Raw genomic sequence first — 18,958 nt, 5'->3', positions numbered from 1 at the left:
TTTAATTTAAACTGTTACTTCTCCGACCCCAGAGACATAATTATACACGTTTTTTTTTCTTTCCAAAAAGGCCAAATGGCTTGCAAAAAGTCTGTCCATAGCGGAATAGACTGCGTTATCAATTTGGAATAGCGGCCAGAAGTCTAATGCGGTCCAAACTAGACGAAATAGTTGCTTGAAACATTTCAGTATTGGTTTAACGTTAGAAGAATTGATTATATCACGGTCTGTTATGGTGTACATTCGTAGTATTTAAAAGCAATATTTAATTGTATTATTTTAATAGCCTAAACAACTTATAGATCTACATTTTGCAACGCTATGTTAAAATATAATGCCTCACAGTGAAAATCCATAATGATGGACCTAATGGAAATAATCCGGTTTTCGTTTCTCTTTTTAGGCATATATAGCAAATATATTCCCATACGAATATCGGGGCATATGGCATGAATTCAGATTAGAGCTGTATGGCCGCTATCGTCAGTTTGGACAAGAACACATATCTAAATAAGGAAAGAACATTAATCCTAAATGGTATAGACACAGATACGGGCTCCTTATAATGCTACTTTTTATACGTACAGTTTTCAAGGAATCACTGGAACCGCCCTGCCGTTGGGTTGCTGTAATTCGTAACCGAGTCCTCCCTCACAATGCATGAAGGGTAATGTAGTTCGAGATGCGGATCCTCTGAAAGCATTCTAGTCATGCATGAGCTGAAGGCAGAACTACAAAGTTCACAGCTGCAGGGCCAAGTCAACTGTCAGTCACACTGACGTCAGATTTGTTTGAGTCGCTCAGAAGCACAGGCGGTAGGTTAGTGCGGGTGAGTGCGGAGACCCTCGCGAGTTGGGCGTAACGAGTCCAGGGGTCTCGAGTGCGCGGAGGCAAGTGTCACCGTAATCATTCTTAAATGGGGTGGATCTTACGTCTAGGCAGCGGCATTAATCATAACAGCAAGATGAAGACGTGAGAGCAGCGCCTTCCACATCCTTCGCACAATCTGCGTCCCCTTTTTGCGATCCTAAGAGCTTTTTACATTACACAATACAGCACCGAGCAGCTAGACTGCCTACAGCTGCGAGGCTGCTAGGCGGAGGCTGGAGAGGGAAACAAAGATATTTTTTGCTAGTATTAATAATCTCAAACAAGATGAAGCGCCGGAAGATTGTTGTGGCGGCAGGGTTTTGCCTATCCTTTTTTATCGGAACGCTGATGAATTTGCTATTCGTACCTGGATTCGAGCACCACGGCGAAAGGGCGCATCGCTACTACTACGAAAAACAGCAGCGCGTCGCGGACTCTTTCCAGTTTCACGTCGATAACTTTGCACCCGCAGCAACTGTCGCCGAGGCGAATCGTGAACCCACCGTCCCCGGCGGACTACAGGACCTCCAGACGCAGATACGAGAGAGATTAGACGAGGTTCTCCGGTATGGCCAACGACAGGCACGCTGGGTTGGTCCCGGAGATGCCGTGCGGCCACTGGAGCGAAGGAGACTCATGGATCTAGAACGGGCGAGCAGCTGGGATTCAAATAAAGGATCAGAGAAAAATGACAATAAACATGCGAACGCTCCAAGTCCGCTCTCTGCTGCAGAGGTTGCACCACCCAGATCGCCTAAGCATTTTACAAACGAACCGATGCTTGGCTGCAGTAGTATTGACAACGTGACCAACGTTCAGTACCTCGGGTCTGGCTACACAAAGGCTGTGTACAAGGCGGCTTTGAACAAGAGCTTTTCAGTAGCCCTGAAATCAGTGGATTTTGGAGGTCATGATATGGAGAATTGTGTTAAAAAATACGGATCGGCGAGTGACTGTTACAGGCTGGCATCCTTCAAAATTGTCAAAGAAATGACACTGATGGAGAGATTGCAACATCCAAATATTCTCAAGGTAATTGTATTATTACTGTTAATTTTTATATTCTTTAGTTAACTCAGAAATAGATTACAGGTTTTTTTGTCTATTATATCATATTTATTTTCCCGGCTGGAAATAAAATAATTTTAGTCACTGAGAACAAATACAAATTTACAGATTAAAAATAAATTAAGATTTGTGATCATGTGAAAAAGCAGCGGTGGTCCTAGTTTCGTCTAATAAAATGAACTAAACTCCTCAAATTGTGCTTGCGCTGATAACAGCGTTACAAATAATATCTTAGCTAAGTGCCGAATATGCATTCGTGGTGTGAATGTTTGCGCACAGCGTGTCAGAATTAACAGAAAAGGTTTATTCTAACACTTCGGGTTAATGTGTGTATTCAGCTACCGTGCATAATTAACGGTCTCTCAAATGACAGAGAAGAGGCTTATTTGTGGCACTAATAGTGGAGGCTATAGGTGAAGAACTGCAAATGACTTCTTAATAATCTATATTTTACAGTGTGTTTCCTTTGGACCATTGTGTGCGTCTGAAAACGAAGAGCACTTTATTGTTCTGTATTAGGACGATTTTTGTAGGCCGACATCGTCTGCTAGAGCCTTCACAGCATCACTTCGGCTTTGCGGAGTTTATCTTTTTTATTGGAGCGGCTTGCTCGTTAAATAAACTGTAATAAGTTGACAGAAATGAGGATGAAGTTTTCTACAGATGTTCTCGCATCTCTCTCGTTTCACCACTTCGTGCATAGATCTTTAGCTAATGCATGACCCGTAATCTTTGAATCGGGATAAACGTTAAACGTTTACGTGAACGTTATGGACTAATCCTTGTAATAGTCTAATAACAGAAATAACAGGATACACAAATTTTGGCCAGGAGTGGGTGTTTCCTTACACTATAGTTTGAAATACTAATACCTTTTTTTTGTCTTGGAATGGACAAGAAATTTTAGATACAGTCTGTGTCGTAACCCCCCCCCCCCCAAAAAAAAATTTTTCTAGTCCCCGCTGAAGGCACTGTCACGCATGACCTAACGGTTAACCAGTAACAACGACTTAAAGCGAACAAAGTGTCAGTCGACCAGAGGCGGCTACAGGCCTAAATTACTGCGATATCTTCACAGCATGGCATCAACGGGACAGGGGACCCCATTAAAATACCTACACAAAAGACATTCTAACGACAGCACTGAAGAGCATGGAAAAGAAAATTCTCCCTGGCGCAAACAGACTTGCATAACAAACAGTGTTCATACTTGACCAAAAATATACTGGAATAAAAAATTTTTTTGTTAGTCTACAGTCTTAAATTAAGTATTAATATTGCTGAAGTCTCACGTAAACAGTAGAGTAGTTGGTCAATGAATACAAGCATTTAGGCGATCTACTGTGTAGTTGGAAACGCGTGGTAAACTGTTATATTGTATGTGCTATAAAGTCGGAATAGTACTTCTGTTGAAAATCATGACAAATTTGTTCACTTCTAAATAAAGCACATCCGTCCGACATCTGTAATTAAAGCGGTCTCGAGTGTCTTTCTGTAATAAAACCGTTGCAAATCCTCGTCATGACACGTAGGCCGCACAGTTACCTAAGCCCCCGAGTAGCCTTTGAGCCTTAAAGTGGTTCTGTCATTTGCAGTCGTGTCCCAATTTGTTACTCAGTCCCTCATTTCTTTTAGTGTATCATTCATGTCGTTTTAATAATTCCGACATTCTTCAGCGACTATTTATAGACTAATGGACTATTGAATATTCACGTCATAAATGTATACTAACTTGAGTTAACACCCCTTTATATTGAATTGTTGGCGATACCAATATCTTTTTTCTTCGGTTTTTTTCGGTTATCGGGCACCATAGTGTAGATGTAGTTTTATATGTGCCTGGTAATATAAAGGTTTATTTTAGTCATACGTGATTACATGAATAACCGTGTTCAGATGGAACTGGGAAATTTTAATACTATCTGCCACACACCATTGGTGGTTTTATATTTTTAGTTTCTGGACATTCGAACTTAATATAGCAGCTTTAATTTTGAACTGACAGTTCCCACATGGTGGTTTGTACCAGTATGCAACTGCATGTCTTTACTTAAATTCATTCAATTGCAGCAGCTGAGGTTACAAATTAAATGATGTTAGCACTCTCTCTCTCTCTCTCTCTCTCTCTCTCTCTCTCTCTCTCTCTCTCTCGCTCTCTCGCTCTCTCTGTCTCTCTGTCTCTCTCTCTCACACACACACACACACACACAGAGAGAGAGAGAGAGAGAGAGAGAGACAGAGAGAGAAAGTGAGAGAGATACTGTGTAATTCAATGACAATATTGACTTTCACACATATATGGGAAATGATCATTCTTCTTACATACACAGACACTTTGTTTCACCCAACACACACACTCACACATACAAACAGCCATAAATATTAATCATTACTGACCAGCAGACGCGGCTGTGTATAAAGAGTCAAATTCTTTGTTTATCAGATTTAGCTTCAGTAAGCACATGGTTTGACTCCAGTGCCCGTCTCCTTCCAAAGGTTTCCTCCATGCAGGCCAGACTCTCTCAACATCCAAACAAGAGAGCAAAAATTTTCAAATCATACTTTGTCCATGAAGCAACTGTAGAAAGTGCATAATTAAACATAGACACTGATATTCCCAGTACGTGAGCATTAACAGAGACAGTGCTGGATCACAATTACTTCCCCAATCAGGCCCTGAGCGTTGGCTTTCGTTTGCCTTGGCAAGCACCGAATAAGACAAAAATATGCAGAGTGTATTTTGTAAGAGCGGGGGTGGGGGGTGGTGTGGTGCTGGTGGGGTCAGAGGTGAGACAATCTGATATGTTGGCTTGATTTAATCCAGGCAAGGGGTTCAATAAGAGGGCACGTAGCTGCGAAGCTGAGCCTTCTCTGCTGCCCGATGCCTCAGGGAAGTCTCATGGGCACACGTTCAGAAATAATGTGTCTGCTGGCGTTTGTGTGTGTGTGTGTGTGTGGGGGGGGGGGGGGGGGGGTCAGACTGAGGGAAGGGTACACCTGTTGTATAAACAGGAACATGGGATCCAGGTATGGCCATGTGGGGTTGGGGGTGGAAATGGAAGTGGTGGCGTTGGATGGGGCGCGGGGAGGGGGGGGGGTCGAGGGGGTTAGCTGCCCTCTGCCTTGTTAGCACCAGCATGAGCAAGACGGATCGGTGCAGATCAGAGAGAGAGATAGCGACGAAGGTGACCAGGGCATGCTCGTCAAACCTTGTGTCTGCCGTCTTTTGAGTTCGTAGGTTTGAGGGCCAGATAAATGAACCTTGGTTGTGGTGTGCGCGAGTGAGTGTGTGAGGCATATCAGGCGGCGTGTGAAGGATTTCGAGTATGTCACTCAGGGGCCATGATTAGGGGTCTTGTAGTCAGATTATATTTATATTAGTATGTCATTTTGTTAGCCCCTCAGATCCTCAGACACACACACATTCAAACACACCCACATACACACATACACAAACTGACAGACGAGTAATCAGTAACCTGCTAGTGTTAATGTGAAAGCTAGATGTCGTGAACACGGAGGCCCCCAGGGTCATTTTTAGGAAGGGAGAGGGGGAGCAGGACCATGTCATGAGTTGGAGCCCTCGCTGTAATTAAACACGGGTTAACACTTTAACCTCCAACTTCCACAGGAAGGAAGCATACAGAAAGGGAAAAGTTGTAGAAATTCCCTATTTGTTTCATTTATCCTGGAATTCCATGTACAAAAAAAAAAAATTAGATTCAATTCATTTTGTTCTGCTGAGACTCTTCTGTTCAGACTTGTTTTTGGCAAACAGTTATGACATTAGCCAAGATAAAAAGAATAATAAAAGCAGTGCAATTTTATTTAAATTTTTTATTTTTTCCCCCCTTAACACCTTTTAGATCTAATCCACAGTCTTATCGCTTTTCCACGTCTCAAACAATTTCCTTTCACGGTAAGCGAAGGCGTGCTGTGTCTGGCAGTGACGTGTCCTGATGATTAACGCTAATGGAACTACTCCGCAGTCATCAGGGTGTGCCGCAGGACGGTCCTGCAATGGCAGGTCCAGGACTGGAGGAAGGAAATGAGAGGAGCTCTGTCGAGGTCTGGCTCGCCCCCTACCCCCCAGCCCCCTACCCCCCAGCCCCCTACCCCCAGCCCTCTACCCCCCAGCCCCCTACCCCCCAGCCCCCTACCCCCCAGCCCTCTACCCCCCAGCCCCCTACCCCCCAGCCCCCTACCCCCCAGCCCTGGTGAGAGCACAGGGCTGACCGTGGCCCTGGCATGTGTCGGCTCTATATGCTCTGAGCACCACTGGCTATGGGGAGAGGCCCGGAGAATGTGGACCTCTATCTTGGCATCTACCGCTTGCCTGTGCATTCCCTCTTACACACACACCCACACACACCCTCAACCCCGCACTGACGTGCACACATACACACACACACACACACGCACACACCTATACACACACATACACACACCCACACACACACTCAACCCCACACTGACGCGCGCACACACACACACACACACACACACACACACACACACACACACACACACACACACACACACACACACACACACACACACACACACACACACTTACACCCTGGAGGATCCCTATCATTTTCAATGGTTCAGTTCACAGCCCCTAATTCAGAAGTAGTTGGACACTATACAAATATTTGAGGGTGAGGAGATTTCATTTAGATGCTGTCATCAGAATGGTGTTTGCTTTACTGGAGTTTATTAACTGCTGTTTGTCCTAAAGAAGCTCCAATACTCATTATGAAGTGCTGAATATAAAGAACTAATAGAAGATAAATATGATGTGTTCATGTGAATTTTTTGTAAGCTCTGGCATACTTCCGCAACATTTTACGATTTTGTACTTTCTCTGTTAAACCACAGTAAGCCTCAGAGATATGAAGAATTATCCATCTAAAGAGTTAGAAATTACTCAGAAGCGTCCCCCCCAACGCACACTTGAATCTGATCTGAGCTCTCACCCTCTCCTATCTCAGCCAGTGGATCAGGACCCTGCTCGGGTTACTGAGGCCCTCTTGTTCTAGCGGACAGTTGTTTGTTCAGTGACCCTGAACCGCGGACGGCCGGCTGCAGTCACCCTGCCCTGTTATGTCTCTGCACAAACATTACCCTCTCCATGCCTGTTCTGATGCACTGCCAGGGTGCCTTCGTTAAAGGCGCCTGCGTGCCCGCCTCTGTGCCTGGGAGCGGGTGTGTGTTCATGAGCCGTCAGGCCTATTTGCAAATTAATAACACCTCGCACAGAAATGCTTTTGTATAGAGCCTGGAGCATTGGCCTGCAACCCGGATTGGCGCAGGGCAGTTGGGAAAATGTTTGCAGGTACGTGAACTGGAGCTGAGCGATTTTTCTCTAGTGCTGTAATTTGCTGTGGCGTAGTTATGCATGAAGCGAGTTTCTGGTTTGCTCGGTTCCGTGAAGCACCTCTAACACTTTAGCTAATTACCTTTTTGACTGTGCACTGGGGAGAGGGGCATATATAGTACTCAAAAAAAAAAAAAAATTTTTTTGTACTTGATTCAGACTGTACTGTAGTAGTGCTGTAGCGTTGTGTTGTGGTAGTGTTGTAACGTTGTGCTGTGGAAGTGCAGTAGCTTTGTGTTGTGGTAGTGTTGCAGCTTACCCCAACCTTGAGTGGGATGGCATGACACCTACCATGACTGCGTGTTTTTCTTCTTTGTTTCTATTAACATCACGGCACAATGCATCTACTTATGGCCTGAAAAGCCTCCAGCCTGATTCTACCAAAACAAAATAACAGCAGATAACATGGCATAGTTTGAGTGCTTTGGCTTTTCCAGAAAGCTATCATTTTTATGGTATATTCAGAATTGCCAGCCATTGATTGAAAAGAGTTCAAACTTTTCTGCTGATTACACCCCCTTTTCAGGAAGGAGTAAACTGCCACGAGAGATCTGCTTTAAGGTGAACACGAGTCTTTAGACCAGGGAAACGCCTTGAAAACATGCAACACTTTCACACTTAGCTCAAGTAGTTTACTAACTTGTTTATTCCAAGTCCTATACAGAGCCAAATAAAAACATGAATAAAACCAGGCTAAACATACTTAGAAGCCAGAGATAAATCCCAGGTGTTGTTTTTTTAATGATGCAAGACACTGGCTAGTTTTAAAGATTAAATCCAGTAAAGCTTTTGTTTGTGAATGTAGTTTCTCTACCAAAAATGTGAATCATTTTGATCATTTACATTTGATGACATTTACATTTACATCAGTTTTGGTAATGATCGTTACCAAAACTGATTGACATTTTTGGTAGAGATGACATGAAACCAAAGATATCTACGTAATTTATGTAATTTATGTAATTTATGTAAAGGTTTAGCATGGATAATTATTCCAGAGTGTTGAGACTATGAAATGAAAAAATAAATGCTCCACTTTAGAAAAATGTTTTCTTATGTTTTCGTGAAAGTGCAAGTACAATACTGCCAGTGGTTTTACAGCCGTGTTCCTGAAATGTTCTTGTATCTTAATCCACTGGTGTGAAAGCAGAGACAGAGCAGGGCTGGTGAGATGCAGTGGCAAATAGACAAGACAGGCAGGTTGACCTCTGAACCAGGGTCAGACAGCATGGCTCCGTGCCAGCCAGCAGACGGCCAACACTCCTTCATGTGCGGACTGTTATCTTACAGAAGGCAATGGAGTCACACACACACACACACACACACACACACACACACACACACACACACACACGCACGCACACACACACACACACAGACACACACACACACACACACACACACACACACACACACACGCACACACGCACACACACACACACACACACACACACACAGACAGCAAGTCTCAAGAATTCTTGCATGTTAAGAATGCAAATAAACATGCACACACAGTGCTTAGATGAAGCATTCTGATTAGAGTCATTAGAGATTGTCTAATCTCAGATAGCGTGTGCTTTCTGGCCAGGCCCTAGGAAAGCTTCCTGAGATGATCTGCATCTCCCCTCTTCTTCTTCACCCCTCATCTGCCTGCTAACATGGCTACGGGATCAGATGATGCCTATTCCAGGTCTACATTGGTGTCAAAACCTGCCTGACGTCTGAGTAAAGTTAGATACTACCCAGACCGATGCTGCTCCTGTGCTTGTTATACAGACCAGCTGAAGCGGAGGGCATGTGTGTTTTCAACAAGAAATGTGTATTCTACACCTGTGTTTCCAGATGGGGGCACTCTTCTTCTTGTGCCAGGTGTTGGGTGTTGGGGTAGTCTCAGCGCAGGGCTGTGACCTCTCAACCTGTATGGCTGGCACATGCAGTATCACCTAAGTCTTTCCCCTCTGCTAAAAACATGTCCTTCCTCTGTCTCTCTGTGTTTGTGTGTGTGTGTTTGTGTATTGACCTTGCTAAGCAACACTATGATGCATGGCAGTGGTAATGTTTAGCATCTCGGCTATTGTATCATATGGAAGTCACGGCAGACATTGTATGACTGACCTATCCACATTTAGAGTAGAATGAACCCTGGAATAGATGTGTTTGCATTCTGTTTGCATGTGTCGTTATGATTGCTGGAATAGTGTGGACTCATTAGCCTTATAAGAAAGTAAAAAGTACTTGTTCTATCTTAAAATAAATCTTACACACACACACACACACACACACACACACACACACACACACACACACACACACACGCACACACACACGCGCACACACACACACACACACACACACACACACACGCACACACACACACACACGCACACACACACACAACACCCTCACACACATTCATATTTTTTTTCAGTCCTACACACAATAATGATTCACAATAATGAGTCACATGCTATAGAGTCCTTCGTGCTCAAATAGGATTTTAGGGAGTTTGATTACAGCTCAAGTGAACTTAGCCCAGTAAAGAGTGAGAGGAGAGAGAGTCTGTGGGCCTGCCTCGGAGCGGACGGTTGTGCCCGCCCCTCTTTGTTCGCGCAGACTGCGGCGGCAGTGCGAGCCCGTCACACTGCCCTGGGGTGTTTTCCTTCCAGATGAAATTTCATGCTGTTTAATTTTAACTAGCTTCTTTGGCTCAAATTAGCTTAAGAAAATGTTTCTGTAAGCAAAGCGCCAGATTCAGTTGTGAACGCGGCAGTATGAAGGGTAAAAGCCCCTTTGGTTAAAGTGGAGCTCAGAGCTTTCTCCTACTAGGACAAACCCACAAAGTCCAGTTTCCTAATTGTGTCTGGTGTTTCACCCTGCTGTAGTAGCTAATAGGGTGTGTGTGTGTGTGTGTGTGTGTGTGTTTCAACCCTATACAGAATGGTAAACTGACTGTAAAACAAAGTGCTGATTTACTTTTATCTCTAACCTGATACTCCACTCCCCTCATCTGCCCTCTCTAGTGAGACACACACACACACACACACACACACACACACACACACACACACACACACACACACACACACAAATCTTCCTGAGTCAAAACAGTGAAATTCTACACAGTACCGTTATCTAGGCAGTCTGGGCTGAGTGACTGGTGGTCTAAGAGCTCTCTGTGGCTCTCTCTCTCTCTCTCTCTCTCTCTCTCTCTCTCTCTCTCTCTCTCTCTCTCTCTCTCTATCTCTCTTCCACAGCTGTATGGTTACTGTAACCAGGACAGCAATGACATCAAGGACACGGTGACAGCCATCACGGAGCTGGGTAGCCCCCTGGAGATGATCCAGCTCCTGCAGACGCCCTGGGAGGAGCGGTTCCGGGTGAGTGAGCGTCTGCGTCTGACAGATATCTCATTTCATCTGTCTGTCTGACTGCTGAAGGGTTGAAGGGTGGAGCCAGCTTCCACTGTACATAACAACAACAACACTACCACAAAAGACCTGTGGTCAGATACACATGTAACCAGAGTAAAAAACCCATGCAAAATCAAGTCTATACTGTGTAATGGTTGATGATGTTTGTAGACAAACTGGAAATTGATATGCGGTGCTATGAAAAAGAGCTGACGAGTGAGAGAGAGAGAGAATATAGCGCATGCCGCGCTTCTTTTTGGCCCAGCTAATCAGGCTGCAGGATAAGGGGCGGGGCTTGCGGGGCTCGGGTGGGCTGGGACTCAGACAGCACTGGTCAGCCTACTGCCACTTCCTGTCTCTGCTGACCGGAGCAGCACCGCCATTGCCCGGCTGACCCTGCTAATCGCTGTCACCATGGCAACCCGTGGTAATTGTTTCTTATTACTTCCTTTGGCCCAAGCAGTTTGCACTCGGCGAGGAAGGATCCATTGTGTAGCCCGAGGGTCATGGCGCAGCTGCCGTCATTCTGCAGCAGAGCGAGTGTGTGAAAGCTCCTGCTCGGTGTGTCTGACTCAGGACGGGGGCCGCGAGGGCAATGAACGTGTTTTGGAATCAGATTTAAAAAAAGATTTACGTAGGCCTAAATGAATGTGTATACTGTGGATCTGTATATGCATTTATTCACACAGACATGCAAGCGCATTCCCACAAGAGCATGTCACCTCATCTGTCCTTTACTGTCTCACACACACACACACACACACACACGGAGACATCGACCCGTGGTAAAAGCACGCTGTGAACATTTCCATGTACTCCTGCAGACTACACTGCATTCATTTACATGTCATCACGGCGATGTACAACTCAGCACAACGATTCGTAACGCAGCTCGGTGCAGACTTGTCTGCCCATCAACACTCAGACTGCTTTTCAAGCTTGTGAATGGCTTCGCATTGCCACTCCTAATGGGCTTCCACTGAAGGTCTGATGTGGGACGTTTACGTAGGTCCGCCACACCACATACTGTGGGATTCTGGGAAATTTATTAGCCAGGGCAAGTGAATTTCCAGCTGGGCACCAGTGAAGGCCGTTGGAGAAAATTAAATAAATTTCTTCTTTGACTTCGGTGCCCATGAAAACCAGCTGTGACGTTAGTAATTTTTCACGGGCTCTTGAAAAGAATTTTGCACAACTTTTTCCTACTGTTTTTTCCGTGACTGATTTCCTCCTGTCTTTTTGTGACTTAGTTTTTAAATAAAAATTGGTTAATAAAAGACAGTTTATTATTAATACATAAATTCATTAATTCATTTTTTTAAAAACTAATAATAAGTTTAAAAAAAATAACTTTCATCTAAACAAATAGAAAGGTCAGAATAACAAAATGCGGAGTGCTGAATTTTTGAAACATTGAAAACTGAACTCTATTTATAACTCTATATGTTCTGTTGACTGTGTCTTTAAATTCTTTGCTTGCTTTTATGGACCTTCACTGCTGTGCTTCCCACCTCTCTGCTTTATCTGAACTTCAGTCATCATGCCGAAAATAATGTTCCACTCACTCGAGTCGTTTTGGTGATCTGTGCCATTTCTTAAGTGTGCATTCACTTTGTTGAGATGTCCATTTTTTTTTATTTTCCTTTTTCCCCAGAAGGTTCTAGCCGGCCAGGTGCACCCCGACTGAAGGGCTACATTCACTGCAATGCTTCCGCATCATAAAAACAAGCTGTTCTGAAGAGGCCGGCTAGCAAATGGCTCATATATGTGTGGAGCCATTTCCCACGTGGCACGTGGTCAGAGGCTTTCGTAGGCTAGCCTGCTTAACCCTCCCCCTGGCACAAATACACGTGGGCACCTCACCAGTGGAGTATAGATCCGCAAACAAACCGATTCGTTTTGTGCACTTACGTCGAACGCACATCTCTTCTGCATGTGCTGTGCAGGAATCTCAGAATGTTCATGAATGTCTCTTGTAATGGCGTGAGGATCAACACTACAGACTGCGCTGTTGTCTGTTAGGTTAGGTCGGTTTCCTCCCCCTGCACGTCTGCCTAACCGTTGCTACATCAAAGCAAGAAGAAGAAAACAACTGCAGACACACAGACACCCACAGTGCACTGGGCAGGGGCTGACCTTTCCCAGTGTCTCCTAATCCTGAGTACATTAAAAACAGCTTTTGTCTGCTATGAAAAGCAGGAACTGTGCCAGCCCCTCCTTCCTGCTCGCTCTGCTTTCACTGCTTCTGTGGCAGTGGGTTTGTGTACACGCAGGGTCTCTTCACCAAGACCACTGACCTTCTGCTGGGCCCAGCCTGACCCCTAATACCCTCATACACAATAAGAGTGCTAATCCTCAGTGTACACACACACACACACACACACACACACACACACACACACACTGAAGTGGTCCTTTAAGCAATTAAGTGTTGACTGTGGTGGAGGTGTTGCTCCCAGATACCCACAATGCCACGCATATCGCCTTGTGCGACGCGCTTCTTCTGGATGGTTGCTAACCAAAAACAAGGCAGAGGTTTTTCACGCCGTAGGTGAATAGATCTGCCAAACGAGTCGCCCCCAACGCAGACTGCTGCTAATCCTCCGTCCTGCCGCACGGGAGCATTTCTCACACTTTACCCCCTGCTCCGGTTGCCCTGTCCTGCAGATCTGTCTGAGCCTTGGCCGGCTGCTGCACTACCTGGCCCATTCCCCGCTGGGCTCCCTCACCCTGCTCGACTTCAGGCCGCGCCAGTTTGTGCTGGTGGGCGGCGAGCTGAAGGTGACTGACCTGGACGACGCCAGCGTAGAGGAGACGCCGTGCTCACCCGCCACACCGGCCAACTGCCTCCTGGAGTTTCCGGCGCGCAACTTCACCCTCCCGTGCAGCAGGGGACGCTGCCAGGGCATCAACGAGAAGAGGAACTTGTACAATGCCTACAGGTGAGCCACAAGCACGGACTTGGAGTGAGAGGTGAATCAGGGCAGCTGTTTGTTGCCTTAGTCCGGTATAAAAGTAATAAATAAAATAAAAATGAATGCTTTATAATATTTCTACTACCAGTCATGATGGAGATCCTATTGACAGGCCAGAGGCAGCTACAGTGAATATTTGCAGTTATCCATCTAGCACCCAAACCCTTGTTATTCTCTTGGTCTTCTTTGCTTGTATCCAGGTTCTTCTTTACCTACCTGCTGCCCCACAGTGCTCCCCTTGCCTTGAGGCCACTTCTCGACAGGATCGTCAACTCCACAGGTCAGCGTGCTCTCTCTCGCGCTTGTCGGCGGCTGGGGGCCAAGGCCCGAAACCGCACGCAGCTTGCGCTCATCCTCCTCTCCCTCAGATTCGGGTTCATAGTAGTGCTGTCTCTCCTTTCCAGCATTCTGTGTTTCTCTTGCTTGATCGCCGCCCGGCTGCTTTGTGTGTGTTTCCTATCGTCGTGTTCATCAGGGTGATGGCATGTCGAATAGCATTTGAACCCTGCTACTCATGGGCACAGCAGGCCATGGAGGTGCGGGAGGATAGTGTGGGTGGGCTAAGCACTGATGTGATCTCTCTGTTTCCTTGTGTACCAGTGAAGCTCAAAGCCGTCACTCTCTAATGTAGGCGGGTGGTGCCGAATGCACAGGACTGGGCTTCACTGGGCAGAAACCGAATCAGTCAGGGATGGCAGACTGATAGCAATCTGATTGTTGACTATGTGTATGTGTGTGTGTGTGTGTGTGTGTGTTTGTGTTTGTGTTTTAGGGGAGCTGCTCTGGAGTACAGATGAGACCCTCACTCACCTTGAGAAGGTGTTAGAGATATACAGGAATGGACATTACCTCACAAATAACACTCAAACATATAAAACAGGTAAGTGAGACACACACACACACACACACACACACACGTACATCTTAATGCCTTTATTTGGATCAGGACAATGGCTGAAGACCACAATCCACTTTATTCTAAGAGTGCCGCAGTAACACCAAAAAATAGGCAATGTAAATAAAAACAGGCAATGTAAATAAACAGCCTGGTAGATAAGCAAAGCACCATCCTCAGACAGAGACTCTGCTTTATCTGCTCAGTCCTCTGCCACGTTTCTGCCACTACCCTGCCACTTGCATCGCCCACTCAGATGAAACCTGCCATAAACATGCAGAAGGGAGTTAGTCTTGCAGAGAGAGTTGTCTGCTTTTTATCGGCTTTCTCTCCGTGCCCTGGGGTTCAGTAGTACAGCAGATCAGGGTGCTCCATGTCTGACTTGTCTCCCATGTGCTCACTCTGTGATGAACTGTTTAAAGCGATCTTCCGCCGTGGGACCCCCCCCCCCCCCCTCCGTACCCCGCCTGTGATGGTTGAGCTGTGCGAGACTCACGGTACGGTTCTGTAACCCACTCGTCCTGCTCCTCTCGGATTGCTTCAGCCCTGTGACTTTCAGCACAAATCTATATCCTAACTTTTGGACTTTGCCAGAGGATTCGTATAATTGGCTGAGCAGGTTCATAGGAAGCACACAGAGAGAGAGAGAAAGGGACTGGAGTACTGTGTGTGTGTGTGTGTGTGGGTGTGTGTGTGTGTGTGTGTGTGTGTGTGGTGTGTGTGTGTGTGTGTATGTGTGTGATGGTGCATAAAAAGTGGGGAGTGTTCTGATGTACTTGGGATGAGATTAACAATTACATACTGGTTTATATACTGGTGAGAAAGGAGGCCAGACAGGGTTCAGACTGGTTCTTTTTTATTTGGCTGGACTGCTTCTTGAGGCCCCAGGCGAAACACAGCTGCACTGCTTCCTCTGTCTCTCGCTTCCTCGTTTGTTTCTCGGTCACTTAACCTCCATTTGTCCCCTTTCTCTTCTCTGGCCCACTCGCGTTTGCATTTACTCTGCTCAAGTGCTTTCTTTTTTCACTCTCTCCTCCTCTCTCTTCCCCTAACTCCCTCTCTCGCTCTCTCCTGTCTCCTCTCCTCGCTCCACTGGCTGTCTGAAGCAGGGAGGGCAGGCGGCCGTTGACTGATGAGTGCATTACAAATGAATGCTCACAGCCTGGAGTGTTAACTCTTTCCCCTCACGCCTCTTCATCTCACACCAGATGGCCTTCGACACTGTGCTACTGTAGCAAGCATGTGCACTTTTTTTGTGTGCAGAATGCCTGCTTTTATTCTCTTTTATTCACTTCTGCAATATGTATCATTTGCTGTGTGATGGGAGTGGGTGCAGTTCTGTGTGTACAGCAGGGTCCAGTGAGCATGTCTCTGTGGAAAGGTCTCGTAAAGCTGAACTGTCAGTGTTCACAGTGATGAGGGAGCTTTTCCCTAGCAGAGCGCACAGCTGCGTGAGCCTTTGGGAAAGTGGTGATCAGCGAGTCCCCCCAACTGCCCCCCAGTCCCATCTCTCGGCATAACCCCCCCCCCCCCCCAACACACTGACGGACTCGGCGGCTTAGTGAAAGCGAGAGCTCCATAAAGCATTCATTAGGCCCATAAAGAAGCTAATAGTTGGTGTTATTTACCGCCGGCCGAGGCTTCCCTGGTCCTTCGGGGAATTTGGGGGGTGGGAGATTGAGGGTGTGGTGTGGGGACCCTCCTCTTTAATTACAACAGACTCCACTCCAGACGTTAAATTCAGCAGAGGCAGAGGGTCCTTCCCCCTCCCCCTCAAAAGTGATCCTTCTCTTTAAATGGACAAGCGGAGCACCAAGTAAATCAACTAGCTGCTCGCCACCCATCCACCCATGCCCCCAGAGATAGAGAGAGAGAGAGAGAGAGAGAGAGAGAGAGAGAGAGAGAGAGAGAGAGAGAGAGAGGAGAGAGAGAGAGAGAGAGAGAGAGAGAGAGAGAGCGAGAGAGAGAGAGAGAGAGGATCAGTGATTCATGGTTCATCTGTTGTGAGGCTTGCAGTAATAGGGGGCCACTCTCCTCTTGTCAGTTCTGCTGTCACAGTGTTGTGAAGCTGAACGTACAGACCAGTCTGGGGATGGCACTTCACTAGCATGCCCAACAAACACACACCCCCGAGAGTCTGCACAGAGACACACCCCCGAGAGTCTGCACAGAGACACACCCCCGAGAGTCTGCACAGAGGCACAACCCCAAGAGTCTGCACAGAGGCACAACCCCGAGAGTCTGGACAGAGACAAACCCCCGAGAGTCTGCACAGAGACAAACCTGATATACACAACAGAATGATTTATTTTCACAAATAGCTTCCCTTGGGAAAGGAATATTTGACAATAATTGTTCTACAGACTATAAATACATATCATTTGGAAAAATGTATCATGCCAGGATTTGCAGGGTTGTAGCTTGAGGTACTGTTGGGTATAATGACAGACCTGGCCAACACATGCGTGAGATAAGACCTGGCGAAGGCATGCGTGAGATCAGACCTGGCCGTTAGCACAGAGCGAAAGAGCCTTAAATTCCGTCATGACCTGCGGAACGTGCCCACGCTTTGGGCTCATGATGAGAACGGAGCTGCTTACTTTGTGTTGAACTGGCAACCAAAGTGATGATCACTGCTTTTTGTTTCCCAGGAGAAATGCATGGCATGTGAAAAATTTGAGCTTAATATGTACAATTTGTATAAATTGTACTTTAATTACTCTAAAGAGGACGTTTTATCTATTAGTTTTTTTTTTCATATGTTCAATAGAAATACTGTATACTGTACATATACCATACTGTATATGGCAAGTTTCTGTATTAGGTATAGTAAGTATCAAGTCGCATAAAAAAGACATTGCTTTGCCCTTCCTATTAGCCACTACTGAGAATACAGCCTTGCTGCGCCAAGAAGCAGACAGCATTTGTATTTAAGCATAAAAAGCAATGATTTAATACAGCATCCAGCCATTAAGAGTCGGCCTTCATGGCCAGTCTAATGTGAGCCTTGGCCATGTTACAGAGGGCTGTTTCTTGGTCATTCATCCTTGTTTGGTCTTCTCCCTTGGTTGTTGTTGCAGAACATGGCAAATGTTTCCCCCCTGGTCAGGAAGCGAACAGAAAATGATTATCCTTGAGACCACTGCCTAATCTTTCTCCGCATTATTGCTTTGACAAATGCCACCTTACGTCCGGTGTGTCCATCACTGTGGGCTCTGGACAGATCCCTGAGCTGGGAAATGACAGAATGAAGATCAGACTGAAATCATCAGGCATGGTGTTGGTTGAGTAGAGTGGTGTTTGTTTGGTAGAGTGGTGTTGGTTGAGTAGAGTGGTGTTTGTTTGGTAGAGTGGTGTTGGTTGAGTAGAGTGGTGTTTGTTTGGTAGAGTGGTGTTGGTTGTGTAGAGGTGTGGTGTTGGTTGTGTAGAGTGGTGTTGGTTGTGTAGAGAGGCGTTGGTTGTGTAGAGTGGTGTTGGTTGTGTAGAGTTGTGTTGGTTGTGTATAGAGGCGTTGGTTGGGTAGAGTGGTGTTGGTTGTGTAGAGAGGCATTGGTTGTGTAGAGTGGTGTTGGTTGTGTAGAGTGGTGTTGGTTGTGTAGAGTGGTGTTGGTTGTGTAGAGAGGCGTTGGTTGTGTAGAGTGGTGTTGGTTGTGTAGAGGTGTGGTGTTGTGTGTGTAGAGAGGCGTTGGTTGTGTAGAGGTGTGGTGTTGTGTGTGTAGAGAGGTGTTGGTTGTGTAGAGAGGTGTTGATTGTGTAGAGGTGTGGTGTTGGTTGTGTAGAGTGATGTTGGTTGTGTAGAGAGGTGTTGGTTGTGTAGAGTGGTGTTGTGTGTGTAGAGGTGTGGTGTTGTGTGTGTAGAGAGGCGTTGGTTGTGTAGAGTGGTGTTGGTTGTGTAGAGTAGTGTTGGTTGTGTAGAGTGGTGTTGGTTGTGTAGAGGTGTGGTGTTGTGTGTGTAGAGAGGTGTTGGTTGTGTAGAGTGGTGTTGGTTGTGTAGAGAGGTGTTGGTTGTGTAGAGTGGTGTTGGTTGTGTAGAGGTGTGGTGTTGTGTGTGTAGAGAGGTGTTGGTTGTGTAGAGTGGTGTTGGTTGTGTAGAGAGGTGTTGGTTGTGTAGAGTAGTGTTGGTTGTGTAGAGTGGTGTTGGTTGTGCAGAGGTGTGGTGTTGTGTGTGTAGAGAGGTGTTGGTTGTGTAGAGTGGTGTTGGTTGTGTAGAGGTGTGGTGTTGTGTGTGTAGAGAGGTGTTGGTTGTGTAGAGTGGTGTTGGTTGTGTAGAGAGGTGTTGGTTGTGTAGAGAGGCGTTGGTTGTGTAGAGTGGTGTTGGTTGTGTAGAGAGGTGTTGGTTGTGTAGAAGCATAGTGTTGGT

The 18,958-nt window shown here is 46.1% G+C and overlaps 1 protein-coding gene across 3 annotated transcripts in view; it reads left to right on the top strand.

Moving 5' to 3' along the window:
• The first annotated feature begins 799 nt into the window (after positions 1 to 799).
• Positions 800 to 18,958, top strand: part of pkdcca (protein kinase domain containing, cytoplasmic a) — a 20,958-nt gene continuing 2,799 nt past the window's right edge. The window contains exons 1-5 of one of the 3 annotated variants that reach the window (XM_081724753.1): positions 802 to 1,902; positions 10,573 to 10,695; positions 13,396 to 13,670; positions 13,904 to 13,983; positions 14,476 to 14,583. In XM_081724753.1, coding sequence (XP_081580879.1) covers positions 1,156 to 1,902; positions 10,573 to 10,695; positions 13,396 to 13,670; positions 13,904 to 13,983; positions 14,476 to 14,583 — 1,333 coding nt within the window. In that variant the 5' untranslated portion in view covers positions 802 to 1,155. Of the gene's footprint in view, positions 1,903 to 10,572; positions 10,696 to 13,395; positions 13,671 to 13,903; positions 13,984 to 14,475; positions 14,584 to 18,958 lie in introns of all 3 variants that reach the window. The other 2 variants (XM_027002589.3, XM_081724754.1) reach the window with 2 other exon arrangements.

This window comes from Electrophorus electricus, chromosome 12 (genome assembly GCF_041902795.1).
Source record: "Electrophorus electricus isolate QZ-2024a chromosome 12, ASM4190279v1, whole genome shotgun sequence".
Taxonomy (NCBI): domain Eukaryota; kingdom Metazoa; phylum Chordata; class Actinopteri; order Gymnotiformes; family Gymnotidae; genus Electrophorus; species Electrophorus electricus.
Note: the sequence above shows the minus strand (reverse complement) of the source record. Positions and strands in the feature narration are given on the sequence as shown.